Source organism: Sciurus carolinensis, chromosome 11, assembly GCF_902686445.1.
Source record: "Sciurus carolinensis chromosome 11, mSciCar1.2, whole genome shotgun sequence".
NCBI lineage: Eukaryota > Metazoa > Chordata > Mammalia > Rodentia > Sciuridae > Sciurus > Sciurus carolinensis.
The window spans coordinates 59,011,682-59,026,224 of NC_062223.1; the positions used below are offsets into that span (position 1 = coordinate 59,011,682).

The 14,543-nt window shown below is 41.1% G+C and overlaps 1 protein-coding gene and 1 non-coding gene across 2 annotated transcripts; both read right to left on the reverse strand.

The window, feature by feature from the left end:
• Window positions 1-679: 679 nt before the first annotated feature.
• On the reverse strand, window positions 680-12,557 carry Ldha (lactate dehydrogenase A). Its single transcript, XM_047517396.1, has 8 exons — window positions 12,400-12,557; window positions 10,125-10,274; window positions 8,416-8,533; window positions 6,574-6,747; window positions 5,963-6,136; window positions 5,036-5,153; window positions 2,008-2,131; window positions 680-1,390 (listed from the first exon to the last, which is right to left on the reverse strand). Exons 2-8 carry the CDS (start codon window positions 10,248-10,250, stop codon window positions 1,226-1,228), a joined length of 999 nt encoding a protein of 332 aa, XP_047373352.1. The 5' UTR covers window positions 10,251-10,274; window positions 12,400-12,557; the 3' UTR covers window positions 680-1,225.
• LOC124960854 (small nucleolar RNA U13) lies at window positions 6,978-7,078 on the reverse strand. Its single transcript, XR_007104174.1, has one exon. It is a non-coding gene; the product is annotated as a small nucleolar RNA U13 (small nucleolar RNA).
• Window positions 12,558-14,543: the final 1,986 nt, after the last annotated feature.

Genomic DNA, 14,543 nt, shown 5'->3' on the forward strand with positions numbered 1-14,543 from the left:
TCAGTCCTGAATAAGGGTCAGTTACAAAAACATTTTAAGGGAAAATTCAAGAAGACATTTGAGTAGAGAACCACCAAGACTACTTAGTTTAGAATTGTTAAGTGTCATTAGGTTACTGGCTTCCAGAGAACAAAAGATCTACAAAAACCTATGTCCTCTATAGTGACATATTGCTTATGTTCAGTTGTCAAGTATTTCTCACATTCACATATAGAATAGTACCTATGAATTGTAGGGTACCAAGTAAGATTAGTGCTAATAGTAACAAATATATAATACCTTGGGCTTAATATACTAAAACTATGGATTATAATGGAAATGGTACCAAGATGACCCAATCTAGTTACACCCTTAACATACAAATTCATATTAAACTCATCTACTCATTAGTAAATACCCCATGAAAGAAAATTATTTCAGGGTTTTCCAAGAGCCTATTATTTCCAAGTAATAGAAAAAAAAAAAAAAAAGAAAGCACCTTTATATCTCAAATTGGTGAGAAGTGGTGGTATACGCCTGTAATCCCAATGAGGGCAGGCTCCCAAGTTGAAGACCAGCCTTAGCAATTTAGCAAAACCCTGTATTAAAATTAAAAATAAAAAGGGATGGGGATGCAGTTTAGTGGTAAAGCACCCTGGATTCAATCCCCAGTACCAAAACAAGAAATTAATAGAATGGCCACTGTTCAAGGTTTATTTGATATTTCAGTTGGTATGACACGTGGATAGCTGGTTGCATTGTTCATTTGTAGATATTTCTTTTTACATTATGTGGAAATGTACACTACGAATACATATAATACACAAAATAAAATCTTTTAGAACAGTTATACGCAAGACATGCAATATTGGATTTAACATTAGATTCCAGGATGTGACTGAATGAAAAAAATAAAAAGTTGGACTAGGATGGTTGATGAAGTTATATATCACACATCTGGTTTGAAGGGCAACTGGAGCCTGTGCAACATTGGCAGTGGAATCTCAGAGATGGTGGAACTATTTTACTATTTTACACTATTTTAAGACTACACAAGTTAAGTACCATCCAGTGTCAGGATATCTGTAGGGTTTTATAAGCCATTCCTATTTCTAACTTTAGGAAATTGATGTTTTTCCCAGGCTATCTGCTTTAATCACAGATCAGATAAAAGGACAACATGCACAATCTCCAACTAAAATCCTATTGTATCCTAGACAGTGAAGTGGTATGACATTAGAAGCCTTTAAAATTGTAGTTCTTTTTGGATCCCCCAAAGCGTATCTGCACTCTTCTTCAAACGAGCCTCTTCCTCAGGAGTCAAATTCACCTTCACAACATCTGAGATTCCATTTTGTCCCAAGATGCAAGGCACACTTAGAAAAACATCATCCTTTATTCCATAGAGACCCTGAAGACAAAAAGAAAACATTTTACATTTTGTCTATACATTCTGGGGTTTCCCAAGATTTACACTCTTTACAATTATGAAGCTTATTTACTTCAACTTGATAAGCAGAAATTTCCAGATGTTCACTTATATAATGACAAGTGTAAAAGAAAATCACTAAACCACCAACAAGATGTATATACGAAAAGACTATCACGGTTACACATAGTACTTTCTGATATTTATTATGTAAATTTATTATTACTGTGGTAACTTGATTTCTATTTTTCCCAATGGCAAAATCTGTCTTCTATAGATTTCCACCTACCTAAATATAACTCAGTGAGTTTTTCAGTCAAGTGATCAAATATATATGTGCTAAACAGTATAAATGGACATTTATACTACATGTCAACCATTTCTTTCAAAAAAAAAAAAAATTCTGAGTGCATTAAGTAATTTCATTTTCAGTAAACAGGACTTCCATTAATCTAACTGCTTTCTCAGAAGAAATCTGTTCTAAAAAACCAGGGGATATAGCTCAGTGGCAGGGCACTTTCCTCATCCTCACCACAACAGCAACAACAACAAAATGGAAATGAAGCACTCAAACACAATGTATCACTACATGGACCTACCTTAATCATGGTGGAAATTGGATGCACCCGCCTAAGATTCTTCATTATACTTTCTGCCAAATCTGCCACAGACAGTCCAATGGCCCAGGATGTATAGCCTTTTAGTTTGATCACCTCATAAGCGCTATAGAATAGGGAAGGGAAGGAAGGATAGGGAAGGGCAGAGAAAAGTAGAAGGGAGAAACAAAGAAACAAAGCTTTCACTGAACACATACTTCATAGTTAACAATGCCACAAAGTGCATTATAATCTAAGGGTAACCCTTTGCATATACACCAGGACATCAAGAATAGGAATGTTCATAGCAGTACTATTGGAATGGCCAACCAAAAAAAAAAAAAAAGCAAGAAGTACACTGCCACCCAACAGAATGAACAAATTTTGGTATAGACACAAAGGAACATTATATAACTGTCAAAAGTAATCAACTATAGCTACCAACAAAAAAGTTGGTAATTGTTAGAAGTATAATATTGAGCCAGGAAGAGTGGTGTACTTGTGTAATCTCAGCAACCTGGGAATCTTAGGATCACAAGTTAAAGGCCAGCCACAACCACCTTAGCAATATCCTACCTCAAAAAACAAAAAGGATTGGGGATGAAGTTCAGCAGTAGAGCATCCTTGGATTCAATCCCTAGTACCAAGTGGGTGGGGGGAAAAATGTAGTATTGAGAATGGTGGCAACAAAGCAAAGAAAAAATAAGTGTAATACTAGATTTTAAAAAGTAAATCCAGGGCCCAGGAATGGTGGCACATGCTTATAATTCCAATGACTCAGGAAGTTGAGGCAGGAGGATATCAAGTTGGAGGTCAATCTGGGAAATTTAGCAAGATCCTGTCTCAAAATAAAAAAAGGGCTAAAGATGTAACTCAGTTGTAAAGAATCCCTGGGTTCAATCCCTATTGCTGGAAAAAAGAAAAAAAAAAAAGGTAAATCCAGGGTCTGGGGATGTAGCTCAGTGGTAGTGTTTGCCTAGCATGCTCAAAGACCAGGATTCAATTACCAGCATTTCAAATGGAAAAGGTAAATCTAGAAAGATTAGAAGATTACACACAGCATATTGATTATAAGCTTATCTCAACTGGGAGTGTCAGGGAGACAGGTGGATGAGGAGTAGGGCAAAAATTCACTTAAACAATTTTCAAACACCAGCAGACTAGTAATTCTGACCCAAGATATAGTAAGTCAGTTGACAGCTAATGATAATGTCTCTTTGCTGGGTGGTAGGTTCACAGGTTTTATTTAATTACACAAAAACAAATGAGCCTTGCCTAGACCAATTATGAAAATATAAGGAGCTCCAGTGGTTCAAGCAGCACATAGTGCTTGTATAAACATATATTATGAACCAAGGACTATGATTTATTATTCAATTCTATAGGTCCACACATAACCATAGTTTAAAAGTAAATAATGCCAAGTGGAAAACTTTCCTATTTCAACAACTTGTTAGTAAATACTTCTTACTAGTACCATGTTGAATCTAGACCTGGCTTGTAACGATTATCATCTGAATAAAGAAGCCAGCTATTTCTGTGTGTGTATATATGTGTGTGTTTTCCTGGGAATGGAACCTAGGGCCGTGCACATACTAGGCAAGTGCTCTACCACTGAGCTACATCGCCAGTTCTTTTTTCTATTTTATTTTGAGACAAGGTCTTGCTAAGTTGCCTAGACCTTGCCATTCTTCTACCTCAGCCACCTGGATTATAGGTGTATACCAACACAACCAGCTGGTAGCTGTGTTTATATTTTCAAAGAGTATAATAAGAACTTGGATTTCAAAGGTTTTCCTGCCAGGCACAGCAGAACATGCCTGTAATCCTAGCTACTCAGGAGCTGAGGCAGAAGGATCACAAGTTCAAAGTCAGCCTTAGTGAGGCCCTAGGCAACTTAGTGACACCCTATCTCAAAATAAAAAAAGGGTTGGGGATGTGATTCAGTGACTAAGTACCCCTGGTTCAATCCCCAGTACCAAAAAAATTTTAAGAATAAAAAAGATATTCCTAAGTGAATAAATCATACATGTTGAAGACTCATATTCCAGTAGGGTGGACAAGCTAATTTATTTCATTTTAATAGTTTAAAATATAAGCAGGGGTTGGGGTGGTGGCTCAGTGGTAGAGGACTTGCCTGCAATGTGTGAGGCACTGGGTTCAATTCTCAGCACCACATATAAATAAATGAATAAAATAAAGGTCTATCGACATTTAAAAAAAATATTAAAAAAATAAAATATAAGCAAAGATTTATCAGGTTACAGAGAAATTATTGCATTTTAAAAGGGTATTTTAGCATTAATAAAATGCCTGTAATTTTTAATATTTTTACCTGTTTGTGTTTTATTTCTTTGGGATTCATTATATGAAGTTGCTGGGTTGTATAGAAAATCCATTTTTAATTTTAAAGGATCTGTCAGACTGTTTTCCAGAGTGGTGGTACCATTTACATTCCAACCAACAATGTATGAGGAATCCAATATCTGCATATCCTTGACAGCATTTGGTACTATCTCTTAATTTTTATTTTAGCTATTCTTTTTTGTTGTTGTTCCCTGTCTTTATTGTATGACCTTTAATAAAGCTTAAGGAAAGTATTGCCAGGCTCCATGGTGCATGCCTTTAATCTCAGCTACTTAGGAGGCCAAGGCAGGAGGATGGCAAGTTCAAGACCAGCCTGGACACTTTAGTGAGACCATTTCAAAATAAAAAGGTCTTAAAAAATTACTAGGATGTAACTCAGCAGTAGAACACTTGTTTAGCATGTGCAAGGCCCTGGCTATTCCCAGTACCATGAAAAAAAAAAAAAAAAAAAGAAAGAAAAAGGAAACAAGTTCTCTCTATAACAAAAGTATTTGGATGTAAGTGCTATTAAAATAACAGGGCGTGGTGGCATGCATCTTAGAGGCCGAGGGAAAATATTAAAGAGTACCCCTGGATTCAATCTCTAGTACCACAAAAAATTAATCTTTTATATAAAAACAATAAATTTTAAGCTCCCATATTGCCAGATTATGAAACTTATTACCTGTCAACCACCTGCTTATGAACCTCTTTCCAATGTTCTTTATCTGCATCAGTGCCTAAATCTGGGTGCAGATTCTTCAAGGCGACACCAGCAACATTCACTCCACTCCATACAGGTACTAAAAGAAATTGCATAGCACACAATTATTTTTATGCATCAAGATGCTATTTTCAATTCTACTATCTGCCGAGGGAAGTTACACATAAGTGGTCAAAACCAATGTCCTTACTCTTAGATTTTCATTTAGATTATATAAAACTAAGAATTATATATTTTAACCTGTTTCCCCCTCATTTGTTGGAATGTTTAGTTCATATATTTGAAATATGAAGATAGCACACTAACATAAGGAGAATTTTCTTAACATAAGGAATTTAGAACTCTGCACGGTACCAGAATGTTTCTTTTCTTTTTTTCCTAAAAAAAAATTTTTTTTTTTTTTGTAGTTGTAGATGGACAGAATGCCTTTATTTTATGTGGTGCTAAGGATTGAACCCACACGTCTCATATGTGCCACTGAGCTACAGGCCCAGCCTCCCAGAATGTTTTCTTGGACTGCATTTGGGGTAGCTGACCTTTTCAGGGCCAACTAAAGTTATCGTAAGAACTGTGGCTTTCACATATCTAAGGGTGAGGGGATATACAGGGGTAAAGTATGTGCTAAGTATACATGAAAACCTAGGTTCAATTCTGAAGAAATATGTCCATAGTTATTTACATCCATAGAAGCTAAATTTCACTCTGTTCTTGCCATAAAATGGCTAAAATATTAATTCTTAGCATACAATTATACAAATGGTAGATTCCAGGAAACTAGTCTACCCTAGTTAATGGATATCTGATTTAGGGTCTAATTTAATAATAAAATGCCTGGATTTTCTAATGCAATCTTTTTGTAAACAAAAGCAGAAAATAACTTATGCTTACCACTAGAGTCTCCATGTTCCCCAAGGACCCACCCATGACAGCTTAATGGGTGAACTCCCAGTCTTTCCCCCATGAGGTAACGGAACCGGGCTGAATCCAGATTGCAACCACTTCCAATAACACGGTTTTTAGGAAAGCCACTTATCTTCCAAGCCACATAGGTCAAGATATCCACTATGAAAACAACATTTGGGCAGATATTAGGTGATTCATTAGATAATGATTAGCCACTACAGATACATGGTTCTGTACAGATCTTGATACTGCTCCTGATGAATTGTTATTTTTGTTAATATTTTTAAGTCTCTGTACTACATATCAAGCCCACCAAATATTCAAATATTGTTTTATGAAAATAAACTGCATTAATTAAGAGAATACAATCAGTTAAACTTATTTCTTATCTAAGATCTTGGGCAAAGAACTAAGTTTAGTTTCCAACTATGTTCAGGTTTTCTATTCATTTAATCTTCCATAATTAACTATTTTACAAAAACACTCTCAGGAGGGACATGAAATGAGCAATAAATGAAATATATTCATGCATATAGAATATAACATACTCCATCAATCTTACTATAGATCATCAGTTTTACACAGTTAAGTCTTACCTGGATTGGAAACAACAAGCAACTTGCAGTGTGGGCTGTATTTTACAACATTAGGAATGATGAATTTAAAGATGTTCACATTACGCTGGACTAAATTGAGACGGCTTTCTCCCTCTTGCTGACGTGCCCCAGCTGTGATAATAACGAGCTTGGAGTTTGCAGTCACACTATAGTCTAGAGAAAAATGAAACCACCATATTAATGCCTTTAAGAGAACTGTTAACTACCCAGCAAAAATTTGTTCCCTTTTTTTAGTACTGAGGATTGGACCCAGGGCCTCACATATACCAGACAAGCACTCTACTGATAAACTGCACCCCTACTCCCTCTTTTTTTTTTTTTTTTTTCAGTTTTGAAGCAGAGTCTTCATTTCCTTTAGTTTTCAGAGTTTTTTTAATTTTTTATGTCAGATGGGCACTGATGTCATGACTAACAAGACTTAGAGGGAGACATTTCACACAAGAACATAAACACGCAATCATCACACTTACAAATTGAAAAGGACCGGTGTTTTTCAGTTTTATAATTGTGGCTTCTTAAATGGAAGTCAATACCTTCCTTGTAGTGTAGTTTTAATTACATTATAACTTGATATAACTATCACCGGGAGAACTGGAGGGAACCAAGTTTATGAGTCTTAAATCAATTTCTTAGACATCCCCAATTCTTTCCCTAATTTCAATGTTCATACTCTTCCTTAATCCTGAATTTATTTAACTACTTAATTACTACTAAGAGACAAGCAATCTCCTCCCTCTAAAGCAGAGATGCCTTTACATTTAACAAGCATGATTTGCTTCTACATGCCCTAAAGCACAGGATACTTGATACTGGGAGTTGCCAAGGACTTTCAAGTACCAAAAGACACTATTTGGGCCCATATCCCACATTCCAGGCTGGTGCTAGTTGAGTGTGAAAGGGTCAAGTCAAAAATATCTGCTGAACAGGCTCACTTACCCTATTCTCAAGTTTGTGTTACTGTGTGAAAGTTACTGGGGGAAAAAGAACACTTAAATATCTGAAGGCTGGGGGTGTAGCTCAGAGGTAGAGTACTTGCCAAGCATGTGCAAGGCCTGGGTTAAATGCTCCAACAACACAAAAGAAAAAAAAAGTACTTGAATCAATGTGGTTAAATATGGACCTAAAGTTTGAGGCTTCACTCATTACTTTCTAGTTCAGATGGTTTCCACATAATGCACTAATTGGATTTCCATTTTAAACCATCTAGTATAGATTGAACTTTGATATCCATAGGTACCAATGAAAAATTATTTTAAGACTTTTCTATCCTGTATGAAAAAAAAAAAAAAAATCTTCCAAGAGCTAGGACTTTGAGGTGGATAAAAAAATTTACATCTAGTTTTTTCTGACTTGCCCGAGGTTGGCTGCTCTTGAAGAGTGGCAAGCCAGTGGGACTGAAACGTGCAACTAAAACCTCACAGGCATTTCCAAGGTCCTTGTGATGGCTGCAGATGCTGAAGCCCTGGAGGTCTCCTGCACCTCCCACTGCTATTATTAAGACAAAATGTGCTCTCTGTGTTTGTGTACTCCAAGCAGGCCCTGAGGCAGGCCTGTGGTGTCTCCAGGACTGTCATTGCCTGTTCTGTCACCATCAAAGAAGGCTCTCACTGAAGCAGCAGATCCAACCCATTCAGCAGTCTGCTGAAAGGCTCCTAGTCTAAGCCTGTGGTCTCTGCCCTACTCTCCTCAACCTCTCCGCCCCCAGGTTTTGGGTCATATTGTCTGCCTTAGCATGTAGTCAATGGCTTTCTATTATAAAATACTGCACTAAAAAAAGTTTACATCTAATGTGGACTATAATATAAACTTGTTGAAATCAACCTTTGCCAGAGACAATTTTTGGTGTTCTAAGGAAAAGGCTGCCATGCTGGAGATCCATCATTTCTCCCTTCAATTTATCTTCCATGACATCAACAAGAGCAAGTTCATCTGCCAAGTCCTAAAAGACATAAAATTTTTAGTTAAATGGGACACTGCCATTGCAAGATTTTTAGAATGCAAAATTTTCCTATTTTTGGCATAGGGGAGTTCTGCTACTTTAGTATCGCAGCAGCTTGGGAGGCTGAGGCAGGAGGATCCCAAGTTCAAAGCCAGCCTCAGCAACAGTGAGGCACTAAGTAACTCAGTGAGACCCTGTCTCTAAATAAAATACAAAAAAGGGGTGGGGATGTGGTTCAGTGGTTGAGTGTCCCTGAGTTCAATCCCTGGTACCCACCCCCACCCACCAAAAAAAAGAAAAAAAAAAAAAAAAAAAAAAAAAAAAAAGAGTTGGTGTGTTATATGGCTTCTTCTAAGAACACAAAGTGAGCTGTGCTATTACAAGATCTCTGCATAGCTCATTTCTGCCTTCGGTCCCTCTTACTTCAGTACATTTATGTTCAGAATGCAGAAGTCATCATTCTACTTTCATAAAGAATTTTCAAATCTGAACTTCAAATCTTTTTTTAATACATTTTTAATTTTAGATGTTGACAGACCTTTATTTTATTCATTTAATTATATGTGGTGCTGAGAATTGAACCCAGTGCCTCACACATGCTAGGCAACTGCTCTGCCCCTCAGACCCAGACCCCTGAACTTCAATATTTTAATATTAAAAACTGCTTCAATTACTTTTTGATATAAATCAGTTTTAAACACTGTAAAACGTATTCTTTACTCACAAGCTCTCTTTTCTAATTGTTAGTCCTATAATTGATAATAACATTGTTATACAAAGGTGGCAATATGGGGTTTGGAGCAGAGGAGGATTTAAGATTTCCCACACGACTCTCCTTTGCTAGCAAAGCAATAAACCTTTTTTCTTTTCTTCAAAACTGTGTCCTTGTTATCAGACTGGTATCAGGGACAAGGATTGAGTTTTCAGCAACACACTGTCTCTCTTAAGAGTGTCCCCTTGGGCTGGGGCTGTTGCTCAGTGGCCGAGCACTTGCCTACCACGTGTGAGGCACTGGGTTCGATCCTCAGCACCACATAAAAATAAACAAATAAAATAAAGGCATGCTGTTTTTAAAAAGTGTCCCTTTTCCCTTTCCTATCCCTTCTAATAAACTCATGCCTGTATTTAAAAAAAAAAAAAATCCCACATGATGATTTTAATTTTACCATATGTACAGGTTATTCCTTTAAGAGAGTCTGACTCATTTAAAGGCATGAACTCTTCCTTCTCATTGGTAGGCAATACAGGGAATTACAAGGTTTCCATCTCTGTAAACTTTGATACTTTTTAATTGTAGGTGGACACATACCTTTATTTTTTTAATATGGTGCTAAGGATCGAACCCAGTACCTCACACCTGCTAGGTGAGTGCTCTAGAGCTGAGCCACAACCCCAGCCCACCTTTGAAACTTTATTTCAGATAACCCTGTTGGTATATCACCATGTTTCAAAGCGTTTCACATTAAGTTCTTTGAATGAGTGCATGAACCTTCCTATTTTTATGTACGATGTGACAATGCAACTATTGGGGAAGGTTGAAGAGAGGATGGAGCCAAGGCATCGGCTTTAGGAGTGATGGACTCTCACTTACCTTCATTAAGATACTGATGGCACAAGCCATGCCAACAGCACCAACCCCAACAACTGTAATCTTATTCTGGGGAACCTGTTCTTCCTTAAGAAGATTCACAATCAGCTGATCCTTGAGACTTGCCATCTTGGACTTGGAACCAAAAGGAATCTATAGGGGAGAAACACTGTCACTACATCCTCTTGAAATATTGTTTACTTACCAAGAGCTGTTCTTTTAAAACGCTTACTTTACTTTCTTTGGGAAATTGTCACTAAAAGTCACAAGAGATGACTAAAAGTGGACAGAGAAAAACCTAAAGGTGGCAAACAAGGTTTAAAAGCCTAATGCCAGGGTTTGGCCTGGCCAGGATGTGATGTGAAGGACCTCACCTTGGCATGAAAAAACAGTATCGATGTTTGGGTGTAAGTATAGCCTCCTGACGGCTCACTCATCTTGGCTTATTAGCCCCTAGAAGGGCAGGCCTCTCTTCAGACAAAAATCACTAAGCCGCCCACACACTGAGAAGCTCTCCTTTGGCCACTCAGTAACCTAAAGCAAGTACAGTGCAAAGCCCTAAGGGCCAAAAGTACAAGCAGAAAGCGCCACCAACGGCTACAAGGTACCACCCAAAAGCAAAGGAACGTGCTGTGAGGTTGGCGCCTGCGCACATTGCACACTTGCTTGCTTTCCTCCCCATCTGGCCCCAGGTTTTACGCCCCGCCCAGATCCGGAACATCCAGACCCAGGAAACTTGAGCAAGTGCGCGTGCGCAATACAGAGGTTGGAGGAGGGTAGAGAAGCAGCTTGGTGGCTGCATGCCACTAAGAGGCCTAATAGGCTGGACCATGCTGGGTGGGGTTAAGGGGTAAGCCCCGTTCGCCAGGAACCATCCACTTGTGTGGGTCAGGTGGAGCATGCTCAGAGTCAGACTTTAGACTTTACTAGTACTCTGAAGCACACGTGAGCAAAGTGAAGCCTGGTTGGCAGCCTCCCTGGCCTGGTAGAGAGCCATGCAGACTTCAAATCGCAATATCAAGGGTTGTTAACCAAGCAGGAGGGAGGGGTCACGTGTAGCTCCTGTGGTGGTCTTTGTTGCAAGGCGGGAGACCCAGTATTAGGAAATTTTGTCAGTACAGGAGGTGCGGAAATGGCTGAAGCCCTAAGGTTAAGAGGTACTTGGTGGAACCCTCGAATTCCAGAGCCTGAGGAGGGATCTTCCACTCCGCCCATCCAACCCTGCACCGCACTCACCAGAGGGAATCACATGTTGCATCCCCCAAACACCACGTCTAGTTTTGACAGAGTTCCAAGGGGCAAAAATATCAGAGAGGATCTCTAGGCAGGCAGCCCAGAGTAACCAAGCTGGAATCGGGTCTCTCCTTACAAATCACTGCTATTTCTAGATAGCCTTGCAAGGTTTCTGCAACTTGTCAGGGGAAAGGGAGGAATTCTCCTGCGATGAACCGGCTTCACTAAAACCTCCAGCCCTGTGCTCCACGGTTCCCTTCCATGGTAGGGGCGAGGGTGCGTCTTGTGGCAAGAGCCTTGCAGAACGAGCGTCTACCCTCCCCACCTCTGCCACTCACTGCGACCTTAGAGATTCCCTCTCTCCCAGCTTTAGGTTTTCCTCTTTGCCAAAAAGGGATGGTACACGCGGATACTATTCTCGATATACCGTCTGAGGTGCGGGAGGACTGCAACTCTGCCTGCTTCATCTTTGCACGCACCGCACTTAGTACAGCCTCTGAATACCCCAGCAGCTTAATAAATGCCACTTATACAAAGAGCACCCTATAATCTAAAGGCAACAGAAACCCCCATGGAGCCCACCTCTCCAGAGTCCCAGGGCAAAAATACAAATCGCGCAGACTCGGCGCCTCTCCGGCTTCCAGGAACCCGTCTCCAGACGTACTCAGGTTTTGGGGATAACATGAGCTCCCCAAACCGGACCAAAGTTTTGCGCTGTTCGCCAATTTTGAGCCCAGAGGCATGCCCCACCCTCAGATCTGTTATTCTTTTCCTTCCTCATCCACCCGCAATATCAACCCTGGGTTGGGTGGGGTCACTCGCCTCCCGCGAGGCCAGAGACGCGGCTTAGGGCAAAAGCTGAGAGAGCGGTGGGCGCCAAGCCCACGCTTGGTAGGCCACCTCCCAAGTCTCCGAAATCAGCTTCTGGGAAGCGGTGCCTCTCCCAGTGAGCAGGGACCCCTTCGCCGGCAGCGCGGGCCAGCGGAGGCATAAGCAGCTCGCTCTCCCTCCCCTCTGGGTGCAGTGCGCTCGGGGTTGACCGTACCGGGAGTGCACGTTGAGAAGGCGTCGGGGGCGCGCAGCAATGGAATCCGCACTCAGCAGCAGCGTCTCCAGCACTCAGGGCTGGGCGCGGGAGGGGCCTTAAATGGAACCTCGAAGCTGACGTCAGGAGGGGAGCCAGGCGGACGTGCGGGAACCCACGTGTGGGTTGGGCTGGGGGCGGGCGCCCAGCCGGGCGGGGCAACGGAGAGGCCCCGGCGGCGCGCGCAGCCGGACGGGCGACCCGCCGGCCAACCCACGTGTGCCGGGACATCTAAGGGAATGCCCAAAGCCCCACGCTGCCCCTCGGCCGCAGAAGCCCGGCGATATCCGTGAGCCAGAGTCAGGCAGACCCTCGACTTCCTCTTCCGTAAAATGTGCACGTTACTGTCAAGGAAACCCCGATCTGTTTCTTCATCGCTGTTTCCCAAGGCCTGGAACTGCCTCTGACGCTCTATTAATATTTGTTGAATGAAAGAAGGAAAATACCTAGCGTAGTGTCAGGTTGTCCGACTGACGCTCCTTTCCCCGCTGCTGCCAAACCTTTTAAGTCCCAAACTCACAAGGGAGACTTGGCCTCCCAGGTCTTAAGGGGTGATTACATTCGTGTCTGCACTTCCCACTGCCCCACCCCTCGGGCATGAGTTCCAGCCTGACCCAAGAACTGTTGGTGCTGCGTTTTATTTGAATATCTCTCCACCACCCCTCTCCATCCCCCTTAACCACTATTCTACCCTCTACTTCTATGAGTTCCGTTTTTTGCTTTTAAAACATTTTTTACCTCTGTGCCTTTATTCATGCTAGTTCCTCTATCTGCCTTGGCTTCCCCATTCATCTCTTCTTTACAGGGTACCCATCTTCTAGTGCTTCCCCACTACGGTATATTATGAAATATATTTGGTAAAGCCTTGGAATTTCCTTAGTGATAAGAAAGCCAAGTGAATAAAGGATTAGGACTTTTAGACCTACCCGCTAACCTCCAGGAAAGTGGGTGGTGGCTGGAGATTAAGCTCAATAAAAACTTAAAAATTCTTCCGGGGACCAAACCATGGCTTGCAGGCTTGCAGGCTTTCCGGCATGCTAGGCAAATGGTTTACCACTGAGCCACACCCCCACCTCCAAGGTTTCTAAAAATTTTTGAACACTGGAGGTGCTGGGAGGGTAGAGTGCACAGAGACTGCAGAGAAGCTGAGTACTCACATCACCATGACCTTGCCCTGTACTTCTCTTCCATCTAGTTTGTCATGTGCGTCCTTTGTAATATCTTTTATACTAAACCAGTAGTTTGAGGATATGGCCACTGGTAGAGTGCTTTTGCCTAGCATGCACAGAGCCCTGAGATCAATCCCCAAAACCACTAAAATAAAATAAAATAAAATTTAAAAACTTAAAAAGTAAATTAAAAAACCAGTAAAGGTGTTTCTCTAGGTTCTGGGAACTGTCCAAGCAAATTATCAACCTGAAGTAGGGATATAGAGGATTCCTATTTTATAGCCGGCTGGTCAGAAGTACAGGTCACAAACTACTACTTGCAAGTAGGTTCAGAAGTGGAGGGGACTCTTGTGGGATCAGATGCTATCTCTAGGTAATGTCAGAATGAATTGAATTATCAAACACGTAGTTGGTATAGAATTATAGAACACCAGAGAATTGCTCAGTGTGGAAAAAAAAAGTGCACATATCTGGTCACAGAAGTGTTCTGAGTTGAGTGTGAGTAGAGGAGAAAAAAGTCTTTCTTTATACCCACCCACCCGTGCACCCATGGAGTTGTTACCTCCCTTCCCTCAGCTCCCCCAACACTGGTTTTGCATCCTTCAAAAAGACTCACAATAGAGAGGAATGGGGCTCTGTCCTACCAGGCAGTGAGCCCCATGAATGGATCTGCTTCCTTCCTGTACTCTGTGGCACCAACAAGAAGCTCTATGCCAACTCTAAGAAAAAGCCATAGTTACAGGTTTCTTGGTTTTGAAAGTAAATTACCCCAGCTCCAGGAAAGCAGGGTATCTCTCTAGGATGTTCCGGCGGTTTTCCCATCACTCTAGGAGGCCCCAAGACCTGGGCTTCCTCGGTTGCTTGAGGACAAGAGAGATTGCAAGAGTATCTTTGGCTCCTCAGTCTTTGCAACAATGTCCTAATTCAGTCAGAGGC